This window comes from Salmo salar, chromosome 23 (genome assembly GCF_965601325.2).
Source record: "Salmo salar chromosome 23, fSalSal1, whole genome shotgun sequence".
Lineage (NCBI taxonomy): Eukaryota > Metazoa > Chordata > Actinopteri > Salmoniformes > Salmonidae > Salmo > Salmo salar.
The window spans coordinates 52,995,013-53,008,599 of record NC_138313.1 but is presented as its reverse complement, the minus strand read 5'-3'; the positions used below and the strand labels follow the sequence as shown (position 1 = coordinate 53,008,599).

At 48.5% G+C, this 13,587-nt stretch overlaps 1 protein-coding gene across 1 annotated transcript in view; it reads left to right on the top strand.

Annotated features, from left to right (window-relative positions):
* The window catches only part of man2c1 (mannosidase, alpha, class 2C, member 1), an 86,664-nt gene extending 74,601 nt beyond the window's left edge, over positions 1-12,063 (top strand). The window contains exons 24-26 of the mRNA XM_045706460.1: positions 10,689-10,837; positions 11,498-11,601; positions 11,730-12,063. Coding sequence (XP_045562416.1) covers positions 10,689-10,837; positions 11,498-11,601; positions 11,730-11,844 — 368 coding nt within the window. The 3' untranslated portion in view covers positions 11,845-12,063. The remainder of the gene's footprint in view (positions 1-10,688; positions 10,838-11,497; positions 11,602-11,729) is intronic.
* The last annotated feature ends 1,524 nt before the right edge of the window (positions 12,064-13,587 follow it).

The window sequence follows — 13,587 nt, the reverse complement described above, 5'->3', positions numbered from 1 at the left end:
CAGCTACGCCCAGGACTAGAGTTGGACCAGAGCTAGACAGCTACGCCCAGGACTAGACAGCTACGCCCAGGACTAGACAGCTACGCCCAGGGCTAGACAGCTACTCCCAGGACTAGAGTTGGACCAGAGCTAGACAGCTACGCCCAGGACTAGACAGCTACGCCCAGGACTAGACAGCTACGCCCAGGGCTAGACAGCTACTCCCAGGACTAGAGTTGGACCAGAGCTAGACAGCTACGCCCAGGACTAGACAGCTACGCCCAGGACTAGACAGCTACGCCCAGGACTAGACAGCTACGCCCAGGACTAGACAGCTACGCCCAGGGCTAGACAGCTACTCCCAGGCGAGGGCCGGCTAGACGCTCTCCCGGGCAGCGCACGCCGGCTAGACAGCTACGCCGGGCTGCGCCGCCCAGGGCTAGACAGCTACGCCCAGGCGCCCTACGCCCAGGCAGCGCTACGCCCAGGACTAGAGTTGGACCAGAGCTAGACAGCTACTGTAGCTGTGGTCTGTAGTTGTGGTCTGTAGTTGTGGTCTGTAGTTGTGGTCAGTAGTTGTGGTCTGTAGTTGTGGCCTGTAGTTATGGTCTGTAGCTGTGGTCTGTAGTTGTGGTCTGTAGTTATGGTCTGTAGTTGTGGTCAGTAGTTGTGTGGTTATGGTCTGTAGTTATGGTCTGTAGTTATGGTCTGTAGTTGTGGTCCGTAGTTGTGGTCTGTAGTTGTGGTCTGTAGTTGTGGCCTGTAGTTGTGGTCTGTAGTTGTGGTCTGTAGTTGTGGTCTGTAGTTGTGGTCTGTAGTTATGGTCTGTAGTTGTGGTCTGTAGTTGTGGTCTGTAGTTATGGTCTGTAGTTATGGTCTGTAGTTGTGGTCTGTAGTTGTGGTCTGTAGTTGTGGTCTGTAGTTATGGTCTGTAGTTATGGTCTGTAGTTGTGGCCTGTAGTTATGGTCTGTAGTTATGGTCTGTAGTTGTGGTCTGTAGTTATGGTCTGTAGTTATGGTCTGTAGTTGTGGTCCGTAGTTGAGGTCCGTAGTTGTGGTCCGTAGTTGTGGTCCGTAGTTGTGGCCTGTAGTTATGGTCTGTAGTTATGGTCTGTAGTTGTGGTCTGTAGTTGTGGTCTGTAGTTATGGTCTGTAGTTGTGGTCTGTAGTTGTAGTCTGTAGTTATAATCTCCACCCGGCACAGCCAGTAGAGGACTGGCCACCCCTCATAGCCTGGTTCCTCTGGTCTACCCAGGTACAGCCAGAAGAGGACTGGCCACCCCTCATAGCCTGGTTCCTCTGGTCTACCCAGTACAGCCAGTAGAGGACTGGTCACCCCTCATAGCCTGGTTCCTCTCTACCCAGTACAGCCAGTAGAGGACTGGCCACCCCTCATAGCCTGGTTCCTCTCTACCCAGTACAGCCAGTAGAGGACTGGCCACCCCTCATAGCCTGGTTCCTCTCTACCCAGTACAGCCAGAAGAGGACTGGCCACCCCTCATAGCCTGGTTCCTCTGGTCTACCCAGTACAGCCAGTAGAGGACTGGTCACCCCTCATAGCCTGGTTCCTCTCTACCCAGTACAGCCAGTAGAGGACTGGTCACCCCTCAGAGCCTGGTTCCTCTCTACCCAGTACAGCCAGTAGAGGACTGGCCACCCCTCATAGCCTGGTTCCTCTGGTCTACCCAGTACAGCCAGAAGAGGACTGGCCACCCCTCATAGCCTGGTTCCTCTGGTCTACCCAGTACAGCCAGTAGAGGACTGGTCACCCCTCATAGCCTGGTTCCTCTCTACCCAGTACAGCCAGTAGAGGACTGGCCACCCCTCATAGCCTGGTTCCTCTCTACCCAGTACAGCCAGTAGAGGACTGGCCACCCCTCATAGCCTGGTTCCTCTCTACCCAGTACAGCCAGAAGAGGACTGGCCACCCCTCATAGCCTGGTTCCTCTGGTCTACCCAGTACAGCCAGTAGAGGACTGGTCACCCCTCATAGCCTGGTTCCTCTCTACCCAGTACAGCCAGTAGAGGACTGGTCACCCCTCAGAGCCTGGTTCCTCTCTACCCAGTACAGCCAGTAGAGGACTGGTCACCCCTCATAGCCTGGTTCCTCTGGTCTACCCAGTACAGCCAGTAGAGGACTGGTCACCCCTCATAGCCTGGTTCCTCTGGTCTACCCAGTACAGCCAGTAGAGGACTGGTCACCCCTCATAGCCTGGTTCCTCTGGTCTACCCAGTACAGCCAGTAGAGGACTGGTCACCCCTCAGAGCCTGGTTCCTCTCTACCCAGTACAGCCAGTAGAGGACTGGCCACCCCTCATAGCCTGGTTCCTCTGGTCTACCCAGTACAGCCAGTAGAGGACTGGTCACCCCTCATAGCCTGGTTCCTCTCTACCCAGTACAGCCAGTAGAGGACTGGTCACCCCTCAGAGCCTGGTTCCTCTCTACCCAGTACAGCCAGTAGAGGACTGGTCACCCCTCATAGCCTGGTTCCTCTGGTCTACCCAGTACAGCCAGTAGAGGACTGGCCACCCCTCATAGCCTGGTTCCTCTGGTCTACCCAGTACAGCCAGAAGAGGACTGGCCACCCCTCATAGCCTGGTTCCTCTGGTCTACCCAGTACAGCCAGAAGAGGACTGGCCACCCCTCATAGCCTGGTTCCTCTGGTCTACCCAGTACAGCCAGTAGAGGACTGGTCACCCCTCATAGCCTGGTTCCTCTGGTCTACCCAGTACAACCAGAAGAGGACTGGCCACCCCTCATAGCCTGGTTCCTCTGGTCTACCCAGTACAGCCAGTAGAGGACTGGTCACCCCTCAGAGCCTGGTTCCTCTGGTCTACCCAGTACAGCCAGTAGAGGACTGGCCACCCCTCAGAGCCTGGTTCCTCTGGTCTACCCAGTACAGCCAGTAGAGGACTGGCCACCCCTCATAGCCTGGTTCCTCTGGTCTACCCAGTACAGCCAGTAGAGGACTGGCCACCCCTCATAGCCTGGTTCCTCTCTAGGTTTCTTCCTAGGTTCTGGCCTTTCTAGGGGAGTTTTTCCTAGCCACCGTGCTTCTACACCTGCATTGCTTGCTGTTTTGGGGGTTTTAGGCTGGGTTTCTGTACAGCACTTTGAGATATCAGCTGATGTAAGAAGGGCTTTATAAATACATTTGATTTTATTTAATCCTCATTTGATTGGTATTCGACGGTCCTTGCACTCTGCTAAGTCGTTGACTATGGCATTCATATCCATGGTACAGACCCTGGTGTTTTCAATGGACAGAACGACCAACCCACTCAGTCTCTCCTGTCCCATGCTGCTCCTAAAGTATTATTTTATTATCTTTTATAGCAGAGTAACCGCTTCCCCAAATGTAGCAGTGACTGAATTGTAATCCACAACGATGGCTAGATCTCTCACTGTAGTGTGCTTTGCTATTTCCTCTTTAAAACAGGCCCTGAAAGAGAGGTAAATTGGCCAGGGAAGCTTGCTGATTATGTCTTTGCTGTAATGTTCAGCCAGCCGAGCTGGCTGTCTCATAGAGTGCGCACCATCATCTGTGTTGGCCAGGGTAGTGGGATGGATGGATGGATGGATGGATGGATGGATGGATGGATGGATGGATGGATGGATGGAGTCAAAACAGACTCGATGTTGCCCGTAGACTTTTAAATCCGTTTGACAGCTGGTGGATAATGATGTCAAAGGTTTGCGTTAATAAAGATGTTAACTCTAAAAACGACTCTCCCCATCAGACAGTCCGCTCGTCTTCCTTCTCCGAGTGTCTTCAAATGCGCTCTGAGCTCCTTGTTTTGTCGGGTCTTTGGAGTAACTCTGACCTTCTCAAAATCCTGTGGGAATCCGGACAGGACCTCTATACATTTTACATTTTAGTCATTTTAGCAGACGTTCTTTATCCAGAGCGACTTACAGTAGTGAATGCAGACATTTCATACATTTTTTTTTTTTTTTCTTCCGTACTGGTCCCCCGTGGGAATCGAACCCACAACCCTAGCGTTTGCAAACACCATGCTCTACCAATTGAGCCACACGGGACTGCCCTGAGTAGACTGACTGCCCTGTGCAGGTCTGCGTCTTTGGCCTGTAGCATTTTGGAGACAATGTTCACATTTTCTAAAACCTTAGTCTGTAGAACGAATTAAATAAAATAAAAAAATAAATTAAACTACATTTTTCTATTTTCTTTTTCAGTGCCGCTGTATCATACCTCTCATCTTTCTTATCACTTAAACGTACAATCTTGGTGAGGGCCTTCATTACGTCCACATATCTGTATCTCAGGACGGCAAAGGGACTCCTATCTAGACGACCAGCGAGTGGTGGGACCACCAGTCGTTTTAGAATTACTGTTGTATTTTTCTGGTGCAAAATCAAATATACCACTCAACATTGACCATGTCTTTATGCTATGCCCGAAGAAGGTGTATAACAGGTCAACGGGAATCTGTTACGTCCTGGCCAGTATAAGGGGTTAATTGTCATTGTAGTTTGGTCAGGACGTGGCAGAGGGTATTTGGTTTATGTGGTTAGGGGTGGTGTTTTTGTAGTAAGGGCATTTGATTTAAGTATTCCGGGGGTTTTTGGGCACTGTTTGAGATTCATGTAATTCTATGTTTAGTCTAGGTAGTCTGGTTCTATGTTTGGTTAATTGGGGTGGGGACTCTCAATTGAAGGCAGGTCTATTTGCCTTTGATTTTGGTCCTCCTTTACCGACGATAACCGTGACAGTATCATGAAACTGTTTAGTCTCTGGCACATGTCTGACAGAGTCGTTGAGAGCCAGGTTAAAGATTGTGCGCTGCGCAATGCACATAAAAAGCAAGCAAGCGGCTCTTTTTTGCGGATATTCTGGCCTGCGCACCCGACCAGACCCCGCTCATCATGTTTTCACGGTGTCCCGCTCCATCATACCCCAGGACATTTTGAAATATCCAGCCCATTATCCTCTATGCTGCCCAGGATTTTACGTTGAAGCTCAGCTGCTGTCTCAGCAGTCTCCTGAAATCCCCAAAACGACTCTGTGATGGTCAGATCTGTGGCGACGTTATTTTGCATCCCTTATCATTCTCACATAGCGATGAACTTGGCTTAACTGGTCTACTTTGGATACATCCTGTGTGGTGTCCATAATAATAGGGAGAGATGCAGGAAACAGCATTTTTTTTCTTCTGAATGTCACATTTAACTCGCTCGGCTAAAATATAAATCAGCTCGTTTTGGATTTGAGGACTGAGATAGTTAACGGATCCTGCGGGTCGTTCTAAAAGTTCTTTCAGAACTTGGGTCCTAAAATGACAGCAGTTCAGTTATACTGAGAAAATTCCCACTGTTGGCCTGCCCCAGCTTTTCACCAGCTTTTCACGGTGCCCCAGCTTTTCACCAGCTTTTCACGGTGCCCCAGCTTTTCACGGTGCCCCAGCTTTTCACGGTGCCCCAGCTTTTCACCAGCTTTTCACGGTGCCCCAGCTTTTCACGGTGCCCCAGCTTTTCACGGTGCCCCAGCTTTTCACGGTGCCCCAGCTTTTCACGGTGCCCCAGCTTTTCACGGTGCCCCAGCTTTTCACCAGCTTTTCACGGTGTCCCAGCTTTTCACGGTGCCCCATGTTTTCACGGTGCCCCATGTTTTCACGGTGCCCCAGCTTTTCACGGTGTCCCAGCTTTTCACGGTGCCCCAGCTTTTCACGGTGCCCCAGCTTTTCACGGTGCCCCAGCTTTTCACGGTGCCCCAGCTTTTCACGGTGTCCCAGCTTTTCACGGTGTCCCAGCTTTTCACGGTGCCCCAGCTTTTCACGGTGCCCCAGCTTTTCACGGTGCCCCAGCTTTTCACGGTGCCCCAGCTTTTCACGGTGTCCCAGCCGAACGCCAAATTACATGATGCAAGTGTGAGAGTTACATTAACTATGCGCTCCAACACCTGTCGGCAGGAATTTCCTGCGTTTCGCACGCCTCTCTGCATTTCTGCCTCAATAGTGCCACTGAGCTTCCATTTGCTCATATACCAAACAGGCTCCCATGTGAATCTGGGATGTCTCATGACATGCTATTTTGGACATTAGATGGTGCCAATCTCTCACCCAAATTCACCCACTCATCAGAGAAGAAAGGATCACTCCGATCTCCGAAACAGCCAGTATGTCACGACTCCTACCGAAGGTGGCGCCCCCTCCTGCTTGGGTGGAGCTCGGTGGTCGTCGTCACCGGCCTACTAGCTGCCACTGATTCCTTTTCTCCTCCGCTACGCCCCGAACTAGGCTCACTATACGCGCAATCTAGCATGGCTGACTAACATGGCCATGTACGTGGTAATTTGATTCCAGCCTTGGTTGTAGTGGTGTAATACGACTCGGGGAAAAAAAACACAGCCCTTTCGTCATCTCTTGTGAAATGGGCCAGTGGGCTAACACACGAGCTTAATGCAATAACATGCCGTTTAACTTCTGCATCCACATTTGTTGCATAATGCCCCCCTGTCAGATGGATAGGTAAAAAGGCCGTCTGTTCCACTTCCACCTGTTTCCTCAACCGTCATGATTCTAGCCTCGCCCTGCTCCTCTTCCTCCCCGCCCGGCCCGGGGATGACTCGTCGGGCCCGGCCCTGGGATAGCTCGTCCGGCCCGGCCCTGGGATAGCTCGTCCGGCCTGGCTCGTGCTCAGGGTCGTATCCGCCGATATCTGACAACCTGTATCCTCCTCTGTCAAAGTTTCTTCTTCTGGTACGATGGAACAGCTCGGCCTTGGCTCACTTGACCCGCTAAATGCTGCTGCTGGCGATGATAAACCCACATCCTCTTCTGGTCCTGCAGCCTTGTTTTAGCAAATGGCTGCACTTGGAAATACATTTGAAAAAAGGGGAATTTAATTTAACTCGTTTTGATAAATCCTTTGCTTTCTCATTTTTTGGCCTTGCTCTTTCGGCCTCCACTTTTGTGTTGTTACATTTCTGATTTTTAAATCCGTAATTTTCTATTCTCGACTTTCTCTCTTTTATTTATTTTTTTCGTCCGTTGTTGCAAGCCACATAATAAACAATATGTCTCACACTGGATAGATGCAGTGTTATGTTGTTGTTGTACAGGGTCAGCCATAGTAGTATGATAGGTGTTGTTGTACAGGGTCAGCCATAGTAGTATGATAGGTGTTGTACAGGGTCAGCCATAGTAGTATGATAGGTGTTGTTGTACAGGGTCAGCCATAGTAGTATGATAGGTGTTGTCCACGGTCAGCCATAGTAGTATGATAGGTGTTGTTGTACAGGGTCAGCCATAGTAGTATGATAGGTGTTGTTGTACAGGGTCAGTCATAGTAGTATGATAGGTGTTGTTGTACAGGGTCAGCCATAGTAGTATGATAGGTGTTGTTGTCCAGGGTCAGCCATAGTAGTATGATAGGTGTTGTTGTCCAGGGTCAGCCATAGTAGTATGATAGGTGTTGTTGTCCAGGGTCAGCCATAGTAGTATGATAGGTGTTGTTTTACAGGGTCAGCCATAGTAGTATGATAGGTGTTGTTGTACAGGGTCAGCCATAGTAGTATGATAGGTGTTGTTGTCCAGGGTCAGCCATAGTAGTATGATAGGTGTTGTTGTCCACGGTCAGCCATAGTAGTATGATAGGTGTTGTTGTACAGGGTCAGCCATAGTAGTATGATAGGTGTTGTTGTCCAGGGTCAGCCATAGTAGTATGATAGGTGTTGTTGTCCAGGGTCAGCCATAGTAGTATGATAGGTGTTGTTGTACAGGGTCAGCCATAGTAGTATGATAGGTGTTGTTGTCCAGGGTCAGCCATAGTAGTATGATAGGTGTTGTTGTACAGGGTCAGCCATAGTAGTATGATAGGTGTTGTTGTCCAGGGTCAGCCATAGTAGTATGATAGGTGTTGTTGTACAGGGTCAGCCATAGTAGTATGATAGGTGTTGTTGTACAGGGTCAGCCATAGTAGTATGATAGGTGTTGTTGTACAGGGTCAGCCATAGTAGTATGATAGGTGTTGTTGTACAGGGTCAGCCATAGTAGTATGATAGGTGTTGTTGTCCACGGTCAGCCATAGTAGTATGATAGGTGTTGTTGTACAGGGTCATCCATAGTAGTATGATAGGTGTTGTTGTACAGGGTCAGCCATAGTAGTATGATAGGTGTTGTTTTACAGGGTCAGCCATAGTAGTATGATAGGTGTTGTTGTCCAGGGTCAGCCATAGTAGTATGATAGGTGTTGTTGTCCAGGGTCAGCCATAGTAGTATGATAGGTGTTGTTGTCCACGGTCAGCCATAGTAGTATGATAGGTGTTGTTGTACAGGGTCAGCCATAGTAGTATGATAGGTGTTGTTGTACAGGGTCAGCCATAGTAGTATGATAGGTGTTGTTATACAGGGTCAGCCATAGTAGTATGATAGGTGTTGTTGTACAGGGTCAGCCATAGTAGTATGATAGGTGTTGTACAGGGTCAGCCATAGTAGTATGATAGGTGTTGTTGTTGTACAGGGTCAGCCATAGTAGTATGATAGGTGTTGTTGTCCAGGGTCAGCCATAGTAGTATGATAGGTGTTGTTGTCCAGGGTCAGCCATAGTAGTATGATAGGTGTTGTTGTCCAGGGTCAGCCATAGTAGTATGATAGGTGTTGTTTTACAGGGTCAGCCATAGTAGTATGATAGGTGTTGTTGTACAGGGTCAGCCATAGTAGTATGATAGGTGTTGTTGTCCAGGGTCAGCCATAGTAGTATGATAGGTGTTGTTGTCCACGGTCAGCCATAGTAGTATGATAGGTGTTGTTGTACAGGGTCAGCCATAGTAGTATGATAGGTGTTGTTGTCCAGGGTCAGCCATAGTAGTATGATAGGTGTTGTTGTCCAGGGTCAGCCATAGTAGTATGATAGGTGTTGTTGTACAGGGTCAGCCATAGTAGTATGATAGGTGTTGTTGTACAGGGTCAGCCATAGTAGTATGATAGGTGTTGTTGTACAGGGTCAGCCATAGTAGTATGATAGGTGTTGTTGTACAGGGTCAGCCATAGTAGTATGATAGGTGTTGTTGTCCAGGGTCAGCCATAGTAGTATGATAGGTGTTGTTGTACAGGGTCAGCCATAGTAGTATGATAGGTGTTGTTGTGCAGGGTCAGCCATAGTAGTATGATAGGTGTTGTTGTACAGGGTCAGCCATAGTAGTATGATAGGTGTTGTTGTACAGGGTCAGCCATAGTAGTATGATAGGTGTTGTTGTCCAGGGTCAGCCATAGTAGTATGATAGGTGTTGTTGTACAGGGTCAGCCATAGTAGTATGATAGGTGTTGTTGTACAGGGTCAGCCATAGTAGTATGATAGGTGTTGTTGTACAGGGTCAGCCATAGTAGTATGATAGGTGTTGTTGCACAGGGTCAGTCATAGTAGTATGATAGGTGTTGTTGTACAGGGTCAGCCATAGTAGTATGATAGGTGTTGTTGTACAGGGTCAGCCATAGTAGTATGATAGGTGTTGTTGTCCACGGTCAGCCATAGTAGTATGATAGGTGTTGTTGTACAGGGTCAGCCATAGTAGTATGATAGGTGTTGTTGTACAGGGTCAGCCATAGTAGTATGATAGGTGTTGTTTTACAGGGTCAGCCATAGTAGTATGATAGGTGTTGTTGTCCAGGGTCAGCCATAGTAGTATGATAGGTGTTGTTGTCCAGGGTCAGCCATAGTAGTATGATAGGTGTTGTTGTCCACGGTCAGCCATAGTAGTATGATAGGTGTTGTTGTACAGGGTCAGCCATAGTAGTATGATAGGTGTTGTTGTACAGGGTCAGCCATAGTAGTATGATAGGTGTTGTTGTACAGGGTCAGCCATAGTAGTATGATAGGTGTTGTTGTCCAGGGTCAGCCATAGTAGTATGATAGGTGTTGTTGTCCAGGGTCAGCCATAGTAGTATGATAGGTGTTGTTGTCCACGGTCAGCCATAGTAGTATGATAGGTGTTGTTGTACAGGGTCAGCCATAGTAGTATGATAGGTGTTGTTGTACAGGGTCAGCCATAGTAGTATGATAGGTGTTGTTGTACAGGGTCAGCCATAGTAGTATGATAGGTGTTGTTGTCCAGGGTCAGCCATAGTAGTATGATAGGTGTTGTTGTACAGGGTCAGCCATAGTAGTATGATAGGTGTTGTTGTACAGGGTCAGCCATAGTGGTATGATAGGTGTTGTTGTACAGGGTCAGCCATAGTAGTATGATAGGTGTTGTTGTCCAGGGTCAGCCATAGTAGTATGATAGGTGTTGTTGTATAGGGTCAGCCATAGTAGTGTGATAGGTGTTGTTGTCCAGGGTCAGCCATAGTAGTATGATAGGTGTTGTTGTACAGGGTCAGCCATAGTGGTATGATAGGTGTTGTTGTACAGGGTCAGCCATAGTAGTATGATAGGTGTTGTTGTCCAGGGTCAGCCATAGTAGTATGATAGGTGTTGTTGTCCAGGGTCAGCCATAGTAGTATGATAGGTGTTGTTGTATAGGGTCAGCCATAGTAGTGTGATAGGTGTTGTTGTCCAGGGTCAGCCATAGTAGTATGATAGGTGTTGTTGTCCAGGGTCAGCCATAGTAGTATGACTTAATTAGCATTAAGTGCCTTGCTCAATGGTGCAGACAGATTGTTCACCTTGTCGGCTTTGGGTATTCAAACCAGCGACCTTTCGGTTACTGGCTTAACTCTCTAACCGCTGAGGCTAACTGATTACCCCTACAGGAACCTTCCAGGAAGCGTCAGTCATCCAGTGGGCTTACAACCTCAACAACCCTCTGAGGCTGATGGACCACGCCCCCGGCTTCCACACCGCATCCCGGAGCGCCTTCTCTGTCAGCGCTGCAGCCGTCATCCTGGAAACCATCAAACAGGTGGGTATCCCTGCTCAGGAAGTGACCCGGTCTGGTTCTCCACACCGCCTGTTTCATATATTCTGTGGTGTATCATAGCAGGTGAGGTTAGACTAGGGGTCATTTCCTGGGAAGGGCATCAACACTGGCTAGCTGAACGGCTGAACGGCTGATGATGACAGAATGGGGCACTGCTTTACTGTAAATACTTGATGTTCAGCAACTTTTTTGGGGGGGGGATTGAATTGGGGGGGGATTGAATTGGGGGGGATTGAATTGGGGGGGTGGGATTGAATTGGGGTGGGGGGGTTGAATTGGGGGGGATTGAATTGGGGGGGGGATTGAATTGGGGGGGGGGTGGTGGAATTGGGCGGGGGGGATGGAATTGGGGGGGATGGAATTGGGGGGGGGGGGGATTGAATTGGGGGGGGAATTGAATTGGGGGGGATTGAATTGGGGGGGGGATTGAATTGGGGGGGTTGAATTGGGGGGGGGGGATTGAATTGGGGGGGGTTGAATTGGGGGGGGGGATTGAATTGGGGGGGGGGTATGAATTGCTTGTTCCGTTGCTGATTTGTTGTATTTCCTGACTGTTTCTATCGTGACATTTCCGATGACATTTCCGATGTATTTTAATTCGAAAAATAAACTCCCATCGGTCCTTTTTTCTCTCACCGACAGGCTGAGGACAGGAAGGATGCTCTGGTAGTACGTCTGTATGAGTCACATGGCAGCAGTGCCACTGCGTACCTCACTTCCTGCTTCCCCATCACAGAGGCTTGGCAGTGAGTACGACAGTTACCTTCACTGAGGCGTCTTCATGTTTGTGTAACTTTCAAGTAGCTACACCCTGCTGTTGTTTTTAACCACTCAAACCCCCCCCCCCCCATCTTCTCATTCGTCCTCTCCTCAGCTGTGATCTACTGGAGCGAGTGGATCCCTCTCGCCCTGCACCAATCACAGCTTCCGGAATCTCAATCAGCTTCAATCCCTTTCAGATTGTGTCCCTTCTACTGTACCTGAAGTAAAATGGTTTGGGTGCTGGTCTGAATGTAATTTGTCCCTTGTAAATTACGTTCGGCTTATAAAGGCTTCACGATGCCTTCATAAGCACTGCATAAATGTGTTACATAGTTATAGATGCTATGTCATGCTTTATAAATGTGGCATAACTGAAAATCAGCAATGTCAAATGTGTCATCGCCCACTGTGGAATATGATTAAAAAACGTGCTTTATAAAGGCTGACGTTTTGTTCTCTAAAGTGATGTTATGAGTCTGGTTTTAGCCATAATGACTTTTTGACTGTTACTAGTGATGATTGCAAATACTTTACTCAGTAAGGTCTCTTCCCACTAAGACTAACTCTGATTGGTTGATATCCCAGGCTTATATATGTGACGTGTGTTCAATAGGCTGGAGACGACGTGACACCAAGAAACACCTTGATGAAAGCCCCCTAACCTATGGAAACACCTTGATGAAAGCCCCCTAACCTATAGAAACACCTTGATGAAAGCCCCCTAACCTATAGAAACACCTTGATGAAAGCCCCCTAACCTATGGAAACACCTTGATGAAAGCCCCCTAACCTATAGAAACACCTTGATGAAAGCCCCCTAACCTATAGAAACACCTTGATGAAAGCCCCCTAACCTATAGAAACACCTTGATGAAAGCCCCCTAACCTATAGAAACACCTTGATGAAAGCCCCCTAACCTACGGAAACACCTTGATGAAAGCCCCCTAACCTATAGAAACACCTTGATGAAAGCCCCCTAACCTATAGAAACACCTTGATGAAAGCCCCCTAACCTACGGAAACACCTTGATGAAAGCCCCCTAACCTATAGAAACACCTTGATGAAAGCCCCCTAACCTATAGAAACACCTTGATGAAAGCCCCCTAACCTATAGAAACACCTTGATGAAAGCCCCCTAACCTATAGAAACACCTTGATGAAAGCCCCCTAACCTACGGAAACACCTTGATGAAAGCCCCCTAACCTATAGAAACACCTTGATGAAAGCCCCCTAACCTACGGAAACACCTTGATGAAAGCCCCCTAACCTATAGAAACACCTTGATGAAAGCCCCCTAACCTATAGAAACACCTTGATGAAAGCCCCCTAACCTACGGAAACACCTTGATGAAAGCCCCTAACCTACGGAAACACCTTGATGAAAGCCCCCAACCTATGGAGACACCTTGATGAAAGCCCCTAACCTACGGAAACACCTTGATGAAAGCCCCCTAACCTACGGAAACACCTTGATGAAAGCCCCCTAACCTACGGAAACACCTTGATGAAAGCCCCCTAACCTACGGAAACACCTTGATGAAAGCCCCCTAACCTACGGAAACACCTTGATGAAAGCCCCCTAACCTACGGAAACACCTTGATGAAAGCCCCCTAACCTACGGAAACACCTTGATGAAAGCCCCCTAACCTATAGAAACACCTTGATGAAAGCCCCCAACATAAAGAAACACTAACCTTGATGAAAGCCCCTAACCTTGATGAAAGCCGCTAACCTTGATGAAAGCCCCTAACCTTGATGAAAGCCGCTAACCTTGATGAAAGCCCCTAACCTTGATGAAAGCCCCTAACCTTGATGAAAGCCCCTAACCTTAAAACTTCTCTGGGCTACGTGGGACACTACCGTCCCGTCCCCGGTACACATTATTCGACAGCCAGTGAAAAATCAGAGCGCCAAATTCGAAAACAACAAAATGTCATAATTCAGATTTCTCAAACATACAACTATT